This window comes from Micromesistius poutassou, assembly GCF_964030765.1.
Source record: "Micromesistius poutassou genome assembly, chromosome: 18".
In the NCBI taxonomy this organism is placed as follows: Eukaryota; Metazoa; Chordata; class Actinopteri; order Gadiformes; family Gadidae; genus Micromesistius; species Micromesistius poutassou.
Genome location: NC_140288.1, coordinates 15013827 through 15024881, shown reverse-complemented (window position 1 = coordinate 15024881; position 11055 = coordinate 15013827). Strand labels below are relative to the sequence as shown.

The 11055-nt window shown below is 43.1% G+C and overlaps 2 protein-coding genes across 4 annotated transcripts; one reads left to right on the top strand and one right to left on the bottom strand.

Annotated features, from left to right (window-relative positions):
- The first annotated feature begins 1313 nt into the window (after window positions 1–1313).
- rabepk (Rab9 effector protein with kelch motifs) lies at window positions 1314–5037 on the top strand. 3 transcript variants are annotated; one of them, XM_084483183.1, is made up of 8 exons: window positions 1314–1427; window positions 1874–1928; window positions 2018–2175; window positions 2512–2715; window positions 3029–3193; window positions 3909–4058; window positions 4309–4458; window positions 4826–5037. In XM_084483183.1, the coding sequence occupies exons 2-8, from the start codon at window positions 1876–1878 to the stop codon at window positions 5026–5028; spliced, it is 1083 nt and encodes a 360-aa protein (XP_084339309.1). In that variant the 5' UTR covers window positions 1314–1427; window positions 1874–1875; the 3' UTR covers window positions 5029–5037. The 3 variants fall into 3 exon arrangements, with proteins under 3 accessions (XP_084339309.1, XP_084339310.1, XP_084339308.1); XM_084483184.1 differs by having other exon boundaries at window positions 1318–1498; window positions 2512–2667; XM_084483182.1 differs by having other exon boundaries at window positions 1318–1498.
- Window positions 5038–5066: 29 nt separating this feature from the next.
- hspa5 (heat shock protein 5) lies at window positions 5067–9097 on the bottom strand. Its single transcript, XM_084483181.1, has 9 exons — window positions 8958–9097; window positions 8365–8499; window positions 8035–8266; window positions 7750–7887; window positions 7541–7653; window positions 7056–7446; window positions 6708–6945; window positions 6429–6596; window positions 5067–6293 (listed from the first exon to the last, which is right to left on the bottom strand). Exons 2-9 carry the CDS (start codon window positions 8478–8480, stop codon window positions 5719–5721), a joined length of 1971 nt encoding a protein of 656 aa, XP_084339307.1. The 5' UTR covers window positions 8481–8499; window positions 8958–9097; the 3' UTR covers window positions 5067–5718.
- Window positions 9098–11055: the final 1958 nt, after the last annotated feature.

The window sequence follows — 11055 nt, the reverse complement described above, 5'->3', positions numbered from 1 at the left end:
TTACAAATAATAAAGAAATACAAACTTAACTTGGAAATGTCAAATTAAACATTATTGTATATGTTTAGGTAGGGATAAGATAGGGTTGTGGTAGGGAAAGGTAGAAGATTTGGCTAGGGTAAGATAGGGGTATGGTAGGGTAAGATAAGGGTAATGTTATATAATGGTAAGATAGGGGTATGGTAGGGTAAGATAAGGGTAATGTAGGGTAACGTTATATAATGGTAAGATAGGGTTAGATGAGGGTATTGTAGGGTAACGTATAAGGGTATGGTACAGTAGGGTAACGTATAATGGTAAGATAGGGGTAGGGTTAGATAAGGGTATTGTAGGGTAACGTATAATGTAAGATAGGGGTATGGTAGAGTTAGATAAGGGATAGGGAAATGATAGGATATGTTAGGGGCATGTTAGGGGTCTTATTAGGTTAGGACTTGGGTATGGTTGAGGTAGCCCATAAGATAAGATTGTGGTTTGGTAGAAAAGCAGTTAATTAGGGGTATGGCTGGTTAGGGGTAGGACATGGGTTTGGTAGGATAAGGGTAGGTTCCTGGTAGGTTACGATTTGGGTGTGGTCAATGTAGACCATAAAGTAAGATCGGGTTATGGTAACCACAGTTAACTATGGTTATGTCCATAGTTAACTGTTCTACCATAACCCGATATTACTTTATGGTCTTGTGGAACCTGGTATTACAAAGGTTTGTAGGAGTAACAACAAAATCACCCTTCTTTCATTAATTGTCATTGTATGATAACACATTTTTACCAGCATTTACCGTCATATAACGCCACTGAAGTCTGACAGTCCCCTGCAAAATCGACTGAAATCCACAAGATGGCGCATTGACACGTGTTTTGGTTGGACGTTCTACTCGACTAATAGGCCTATAATTAAAAAAGTTTCTCAAGAGAATAGGCTATATTTGCTTAAACAACCGTTGATTGATTCTGACATTTCAATTATGAATTATGAATTAATTTAGAAATATACGTAGGCCTACTATATCTAATATATAGGCTAACTAATATAACCCTTCAGGTTAAATTGTTCACTCAGACTGTATTGAACAGGTGATACTCATTTCAATGTGTCATGCATTTAGTCAGCGGAAAGCTTTACTATTTTCTATTTGAGCATATTGACTGATGGTCCATGAATGTGTGAGCCACGGTCGCCACCACGCAGGTTCAGCAGCTCTGACAGCGGAGTCGTTTTGACCACGCCCTGAACGACACGTCGGTCTCGAGTTTGACGTCGCTGTAGGACCTAAATATGCGCATGTGCGGAAACCATGGAGTAATGTCAACGGAAAAGGAACTCGTGGATGAATAAATACATATGGACGAGTAACGAGAAGAGCTGTGTTGACTGAGTTGACATCATGGAGACCTGAACATGCAGGCCGTCACTAGAGAGGCTTGAGGTGGTCCCAAGGTTTTTATTCTGGTAGACGACTACCGTTATCCCAAAGAACAGTGACTTAAGCTGAATAAGGTGGAGGAAACCTCTGTATTCTTTTCACAGCATAACGGTTTCAGATGTGTGATCTTAATACTTCGTAGACCAGAGTTTCATGTTTCTAGTATAAAAGAGGAAATCCTCAATCCTAAAATAGATCATATCAATTGTACTGTAAACCCTCATTCAATTGAGTTGTTGCACTATTGACAGCATACCATATGAAAACCATACTGGTTGGCGTGGCTGAGAACAGGAATGTGTTTGAATACAATATGCTGAAGCAGCTCACGTTTCATCTGCCCTCCTCACTTGGGATTTAGTCAGATCATTGTGTCATATCAATGTGTTTGTTTGTTCAAATACACACCCATGTAATACCAAATTAAACGTCCCAGTCTTTCCCCACAGCTATGGAATGTATCCCAATCCTTGAGCCTGTGGACAAGCCAAAAGAAGGATTATGGTATAGTAATTTACTGCCACCAGACATTTTTGTTACATTGTAACTACCTAGGCTCGCTTTCACTGAAACTGCTACCTTGCTTTCCGCAGGTATTCTCTGATACCCACAGGTGGTGGTCCAGGTGTTACTGTTGGACACACCTGCACCTACCTACCTGCCTCTGAGGATGGCTGCAAAGGGAAAATCCTCATTGTCGGAGGAGCTAACCCAAATGGAAGCTTCTCAGAATCACATGTCATAAATCTAGGTAATCGACAAACAACTGTGTTTCTATAAAGTGATTTTAATTTCCCTCTCTGAGTCATGTAAATTCAATCAGATTCATAATTAGAAAATTGTATGTATGTATAATAATAAGTCACAATTAAGCTATTCTGAAATATTATAATGTATTATCAAAATATCTTTGATTAGAAACAAAATGTGTTGCATATTTTAACTTGCATGTGACTTTGTATTGTATTGTACTCCATAGTCCAGTTAGTTTTATAATATTACAATGATCATTATAGTCATCTGTTAACTGAGAGAGCAGACAACCCTCATATCTAATGCCTCCCTCATGTCTGATGCTGATCAACAGACCGACATGAATGGGATATTCCCGAGTGGGAGGGTCTTGAGGCCAGGTATGAGCACTGTACCTTCGTCCCAGAGACCCCCCCGCAGACCGTGTGGGTGTTTGGAGGGGCTCAGCCCGAAAGCAACCGCAACTGCATCCAGAGCCTCCAACTGACAGGTGAATGGAGAATCCATTGGTTCAGAGTTTCAAATCTGACTAGAATAGGTACAATATGCAAAAAAAATTGTTTGATTGTTCTCTGAAATATATTGTAGTCATTCTGTACTATGTTGACTTCAAGGCTATCTATGTTAATTGATCAGATTATTCAGCAGTGCAAATCTATATAGTAAATATTAATTGTCATATCTCAGATCTGTGTACAAAAAAGTACTTTTTCACTTCTGAATTATTTTGTATTGTTATTCTTGCAGTTGAGTCATGTTTTTTTGTGTTTGCCTGTACAGTGAAAGTGATTGGAGTCAAACACCTTGTATGTGTGAAAGTGTGCTACCAACTCATTCTCATTGCTCCACAGGCAGCGGTGAACACTGGAGGACCGTGTCAGTGAGTGGCGAGCCACCGAGTCCCAGGACATATCACACCAGCTCCGCCACGATCGGGGACAAACTGTACGTCTTCTCCGGTGGGGAAGCGGGAGCCGCCCCGGTCTCTGATCCCAAACTCCACGTGTTTGATACAGGTTGGTGTTTGAGTTCAACGAAAAAGACACCAAAGCTTAAGAATGGCACTGTTCATGTAGCACATTTTGCTATTTTCTGGGGGGATTTTATTAATTTGATGTTCTAGCTTGAGCCTTGCCGTTTCTGGGTTGTATCTTCATGGTTGAATGCACTTATTGTAAGCCGCTTTGGATAAAAAGCGCAGCCAAATAATTGTAACGTAATGTGCTAATGGTTTGTGATCTCCTGTAGAAGTCATAGGTCAAAAGAGAATGGTGTTGCTCCACTTTTTTTTAACCAACCCGCGAACCAGCTATGAGACCTAACAGGCCGATAGTCACCGAAACCCCCTTCCGTCTCAAGGCTTACAACCCACATTGAAGTTTCCAGGCCAAAAACCCTATTTGTCTGTTAGGTTGTTTCACTGGTTCATCCGGTTTTTCTGGGGATGTGCCAGAAACACATGTCACAAAATAGGTCCATATGTAAATCCATAAGAATTGTTAATATATATAAGGTGTTGCATCATTCAGAATGAGAAAAATAATGTGTACCACCATTAAAAATCCCCACTACACACAAACAGTAATAAAGGAAATAATGGCAGTAAAAGTGTTTTTTCCAGTTTCCAGTTGAAGCTGAAATATATTCATGTATCCAAAGGCAAATAATGAATGGGTTTTTGCTCTGCTAAGAAATAAGAGTTTGTAGCTCACTCTTTATTGATATTTTCAGTGTCTTCTTCCTGGTCCCAGCCTGAAACAGGGGGTAAACCCCCATCAGCCAGGCATGGTCAGGTCATCATAGCAGTGGGTTCCAGGTTGTACATCCATGGAGGAATGGCTGGAGACAAATTCTACAGTGACATGTTCTCACTAGACACAAGTAAGACTCAAACCGTCTTCTTGAAACTAAAGGATTCTTGCTTTCACTGACTAGGGTGGTCGGCTCCCAGCCGAAAGGTACTGGGTTAGATTCCCAAGGTCTGCAGACTACCATTAATCTTGAGCAAGATGTCCTTACCACTACCTGCTCCTCAATGGCATGTGTCCATGAGTTCGCTGTGAGTCGCTTTGATTGAATACCTGTGCCTGCTAATGAATAGTTAATAGGCTAACTTGTTTGTTGTTTACAGGTAGCATGACTTGGGAAAAGATACAAACCAAAGGGGATATCCCAGCTGGAGTGGCTGCCCACTCGGCCGTGGTCCTGGGAAATACCATTTATATCTTTGGAGGGATGACTCCAGAGGGAGCCAGTAACGCCATGTACAAGTTTAATACCGGTAAAGTGTGGTTCTTAACTTCCATTTTTTTTTTCCAAATATTCTGTCACAAAATGTACAAAAATAAACCTGATTCCTTCCAATTAATACAATCTCTCAAGTGGTTTTAGAAACTGGGCCATCTTTTGTAGATGCTCCAATATTGAGTTATTGTATAGGGACCACAATGGAAATAAGCCTTTTGGCTTTGTGTCATCCCTGAATAATTATGTATGAAAGCGGTTTCATATTTTATGTCAAAATGATAATAAAAAATCAATAGTTGCTTGTTCTCATTGGAAACCCAAAATCAACTTAATAAATGTATTATTAATCAGGATTTAGAAAAACACATTTTATTAATCTGTTAATCTTTTTCTTTCTACAGACAAAAGGCGATGGGTGCTGATGAAGTTCACAGGGGATCTGCCCCCAAACCGATTGGACCACTCCATGTGTGTTGTGCCATGGATGGCGTCGAGCGAGGCCGACCACGGCAGCAGGGAGACCACATACCTCGCCTTTATATTTGGAGGGATGGACACCACTGGAGTCATCCATAGCGACTGTGTTGTGACCATGTTAACATGATGCTGGTGTGTTCTGCCAAATAATGCTAAAACTTGTAATTTGTGTTGTATTAAAAAATGTTTAATTTCTACAATACGGTTACTGTAATGGTTGCACAACCTGGAATCACGGTTTATTACACAGTTGTTACAAGTCACTAAATTTACTTTTGCAGATTGGAAAATAAATCGCCACACACAAATCCTAAAGAGGTAGAGTTCAACACCAACATATAGATGTAAACTGAAGCAATGAGGAAAAGGCATCAACATTGTATCAAACATTTATTTCAATGTCTTTCCAGTAGAAAGGCGTTTCTACAATGACCAGATTCAATAAATAACTTGTTAACAATGCCTGTGAACGTGTTGAGGCCTTAGACCCACAGAGTCACACCCACCCCACCCCAACTAAGCCCCTCCCCTCCTAAAGAACCCTTTCAGGACTGCCTGAGAACAGCAGTAGCAAGCCTCGAATCCGGGCCGACAAAAATCTCCGCCCTTGGCGAAGGAACCACCCCTCTCACACAATGCAATGGATTCCAAAATGTCTTTTCAAAAAGCCTTAACATGGTCGCTTTTTAAATCTCTACCCCCTTAGCCAACATTCCTCTCACACCGTTTGAGTCCGATTTGTCCATTATGTACATCTTGGCGCCACTACCAGAGAGGCAAGGGGTGACGGAATAGAGCATCAAGACGAAACGCCCCCCTACAACTCATCCTTCTCCTCCTGGTCGGGCTCGGGCTCGGCGCCCTCTGGTGGCGGGGCCCCGGCACTGCCGTACAGCTTGCTGACGATGGGCTGCACGATCTCCTCGAGCTCCTTCTTCTTGGCCTGGAACTCCTCCAGGTCCGAGTCCTGGTGCGACTCCATCCACTCGATCTTCTCCTCGACGGCCTTCTCGATGGTCTCCTTGTCCTCGTCGGACAGCTTGCCGCCCAGCTTCTCCTTGTCGCCCACCTGGTTCTTCAGGGAGTAGGCGTAGCTCTCCAGCTCATTGCGGGCGTCGATGCGCTCCTTCAGCTTCTTGTCCTCGTCGGCGAAGCGCTCGGCGTCGTTCACCATGCGCTCGATGTCCTCCGGCGTCAGGCGGTTCTGGTCGTTGGTGATGGTGATCTTGTTCTTGTTGCCGGTGCCCTTGTCCTCGGCCGTCACTCGCAGGATGCCGTTCACGTCGATCTCGAAGGTGACCTCGATCTGGGGCACGCCGCGCGGCGCCGGGGGGATGCCCGTCAGGTCGAAGGTGCCCAACAGATGGTTGTCTTTGGTCAGGGGACGCTCGCCTGAGAGGAGGAGGATTTGCAATGAGACACACGTATTTGAGTAATTTAATAAAACACAAAAAGCCCAGTGAGTCAATGTTTGAATTTGAATTATTATTATGGGGGCAGGGGAGTGGTTGAAACGTCTCATCTCACCTTCATAGACCTTGATGGTGACGGTGGGCTGGTTGTCTGAGGCGGTGGAGAAGATCTGGGACTTCTTGGTGGGCACCACGGTGTTCCTGGGGATCAGCTTGGTCATGACACCTCCTACGGTCTCAATGCCCAGTGTCAGGGGGCACACGTCAAGCAGAACCAGGTCACCTGAAGAAAAGAAATGGAAAGTTAGGTAAACACGACTTTGTTTGGCGGTAAATTGCATCAGGTTATGGTTGAATGTGAAGAAGGACATGGTGTCCAGAGTTGGGGACCTACCGGTGTCCTCCTCTCCGGAGAGCACTCCAGCCTGGACGGCAGCTCCGTAGGCCACGGCCTCGTCGGGGTGGATACCCCTGGAGGGCTCCTTGCCGTTAAAGAATTCCTTCACCAGCTGCTGGATCTTGGGGATACGGGTGGAGCCTCCAACCAGGACAATCTCATCAATGTCGGTTTTCTTCAGGTCAGAGTCGTCAATGACCTTCTGCACAGGCTTCATGGTGGACCGGAACAGATCCTGGGGGGAAAAACAACATCAATTAGCATAATCTCACTCAGTGTTTTAAGGTGGGTTGTAGGCAACGAGATTCAGGAAGTCAAGTTGTCTATCTTAAATGAAATGCTTACCATGTTGAGCTCCTCAAACTTGGCGCGGGTCAGGGTCTCTGAGAAGTCCTCTCCCTCGAAGAAGGACTCTATCTCAATACGGGCCTGGTGCTGGGCTGACAGGGTCCTCTTGGCCTTCTCCACCTCACGACGCAGCTTCTGCACGGCGCGGTTGTCCTTGCGCACGTCCTTGCCGGTCTTCTTCTTGTACAGCTTGATGAAGTACTCCATGACGCGCTGGTCGAAGTCCTCGCCTCCCAGATGGGTGTCGCCGTTTGTGGCCACCACCTCGAAAACGCCGTTGTCGATGGTCAGCAGGGAGACGTCGAACGTGCCACCTCCGAGATCGAACACCAGGATGTTCTTCTCACCGTCCTTCTTGTCCAGACCATAAGCAATGGCGGCAGCGGTACTGGAGAGAACGGAAATAAAAATGTTACTTTCAGACTGACAAATGATCACTCATTTACTTGCCCATCTTTATTTTATTCATTTGTGAAACTTACGGCTCATTAATGATCCTCATGACGTTAAGACCGGCGATGATGCCAGCGTCCTTTGTGGCCTGGCGCTGGGCGTCGTTGAAGTAGGCGGGGACGGTGACCACAGCGTGAGTGACCTATCCAGACAGGTGGGGAAAAGCATATTAATTTCAAATAAAGGATGTCAATGGTTATGCATCGATATGCAAAAAACATTTGTTTTGTTCACACACCTTCTTGCCCAGGTAGGCCTCAGCAGTCTCCTTCATTTTGGTCAGAACCATGGCAGAGATCTCCTCTGGGGCGAAAGTCTTCATGGTGCCACCACCAATGTCCACCTGGATATGGGGCTTGGTCTTCTTCTCCACAACCTGAAGAACAGAATTAATACGGCCACTTAGTGACTATGCCCTCGAAACATCGGACATTTTGCACACGGTGTAAAATTAACATGCAAGATTTGAAGTGGCAGTAAGGTGTGGCACACAACCAATAGTCATCATTTTAAAACAACCTACTTTGAATGGGAGGTACTTGACGTCCTGCTGGACCGAAGAGTCGCCCCAGGCGCGGCCGATCAATCTCTTGGCGTCGAACACCGTGTTCTCCGGGTTGGAAGTCAGCTGGTTCTTGGCAGCGTCACCGATGAGACGCTCTCCCTCGGCAGTGAAGGCCACATATGATGGAGTGATGCGGTTTCCCTGGTCGTTGGCGATGATTTCCACACGGCCATTCTTGAAAACTCCAACACTTAAAAAAGAAAAAGAATGTAACATGTTAAAATTTTGTCAATCATGATTACTTCCGGGTGATTTTTTTCCTCGGTTGAAGTCGTCGTTTCCGCTTACCAAGAGTAGGTGGTACCCAGGTCAATCCCAACCACGGTTCCGACGCTTTCCCTTTTGTCGTCGTCATCGGCGAACACGGTGCCGACCACCAGCAATGCTATGCACAACAGCTTCATTTTCCTTTTATTCTGTAATCTGAAGAAGGGACAGAGAGATGTTAGAAATATTGCATACGATGATCTAAGGATACGTGTATAGCTGTAGGCCATTGGCAATTAAGTCGTCGACCCTGACTTTTTTTTTTTAGATATATATATATATATATATATATATATATATATAGTGAATTACACCGAGCTAACGTTAATGCTAAACGTCATTCGCCGGCTAGCTATAACAGTTTAGCATTAGCGATACGCCAGCGACGTATGGTTTCAGTTTAGGATAGTAACAAAATACCAGTCCAACGTTAAATAGTGAAAACACATGTCCGATACGACACACCGAGAGCCACAATCCAGCAGCATGCCGTAGTTTCATCATTAGCTTAGACCCTAGCTAGCCAGTCGCTCACGTTTGCCATGCACAGCACCACTATGGAATTACAGCGTCAAATGGAGTATACTGCATATGAAATATGTTTTAATACATACCTTCACTACTAATAATGAATATCCTATCCGGAGCGTAATGGAAATGACGTTGGTTGCGTCGCGATGCGTGTCTCTATCTCGTGTATTTCCAAGTTGTGAATGTGTTAAATGGTGTAGGAATGAATGAGACTCGCCGTATATAACCCGTTACTTCGTTCCTATCGTGGAGGACCGTGATTGGCCGAACGGCTGCTCGTTGGAAGGCTCCCATTGGTGGTGCCTGGCATGCTGGCCGTCGCTGATTTGCACAAGTGTGGGCAAGTCGACGTCACTAGTCATGCCTTACTGTATCACTACTGATAGGCTATCTCGAACTGTCAAGTACATTACGCTCTTGACTTGAAGGCAGCTTCTACAATGCATTGGAGTATTTCTGGGGAAATTTTCAGCCTTACATTATTATTTTGTCAAACATATTATATGTGGGGGAGTGGGGGAACACTATAGATTCAATGGCATACAGAGGTGTGTGTCTGCCTCATTGTCATATCGTTTAATGTCTCACTTAGCATAGCAGGCCCTAGGATGGCTTAGTAGTGACTCATCGCAAACATAGTAGACACAAGATGTGTGCATGACACGCAATTACGAGACATGTCATCAGGTAAAAAGCGTCACTTGCATGACACAATCCACCCACTTATCTATTTGACATCCTAAAATATTATATGAAGAGAGTATACAACGTTAGATTTTAAATAACAATAAATACCATAACTAATTTGTAGCTTAGTGTTCCAAAAAGCACTTCTGTACATAAAACCAGTAGGCCTATCATACAGATCGGACTTTGTGCTATAATGTACAGGTTCCAACATTAAGTATTTCTTTAAAACTACAGCCTATCTCAAATGCTGAAATAGGTCAAGGTGGTCTTGATTGTTGGTTCTATGGCCAGCATGATAATTATTTGACATGCTCTCAAAACTATGGTGTCGGTTAGCACAGGTCATATCTTATAATTGTTGGAATAATTTAACTTCACAACTAGATGAACAGGTAGATCAGCAATTATACATTCCATAATAGCAATGTATTAATTATAATCTGGGAAATAGCATCACTAGCATCACAATGAATGAACCATGTAGCATATGTTTTTTTTAGGTACATATCTTTACTATTTCATTATTTATGACTCTTGGCATTTAATTAGTTTGCTTTTATTTTGTGAAATAACAAAAATAAGATGAGTAAAGAAAACTAATTAAAAAATATTTTCTAAAGAGTTCCATCATGAACAGTATGCCTTTTGGCACATGATTGGAACATGATAAAATATAATAAGATAACCTTATGTGAGAGAGTCTACATAATAACAACTGGAATATATTGTGTTATGCTCTGGCTGTTTCCTATTGGTCTGCATGTACTACAGCAAAGACATTGGCCCACATTTCTGTAAGCTGGCTGTTCATTGGGCCAGCAGTGGAAGGATTGAGGACAGTTCCTCAACCAGCCTATTGTGAATGAACCTGTGTTGAGACTGTCTTATCTATCTAGTCTATCATGTTCCTGCTAATATTCATCGCACTACTGCAAATACATTTCTATTCTATATAGTCCAAATATACATATTTTCCTTCAAATTACCGTTACAGTCCTGTACTTTCTGCTGCAACATATAAATTTCCTGTCTAAAGAACATCCTCTTTTATCTGAAATGCAATTGTGGAAAATGCCAACATGGTAGAGAGAAGGTACCTAAATCATTGCACTGCTGAATCCAGTTATCCAATATGAGAAAACTCTTCTTGTATTATTAATAAGATAAGATACAATAAAATGAAGTCTTCTTATTGAGCTCACTGCTCACCACCGCTATACCTTTTGTATGTATACACTATTGCATAATATTACTCAATACTTGTCATATTACCATAGTAGTACTATAGTAACGCCAACTAAAAATGTGGACAGTCATCAGTTCAGGCATGGGGTAATTGACTTTAAATTGAATTTATTTTCAGTTCATGTTTGGCAGTGCGTGCATGGGTTCTTGATTCGTTCGAGCAGAACACTGCTCTTACATCAGAGAGCAAATAAATTATGGGCTTGTACACATACAATGCATCACACACATCTCTTCATATTAAAA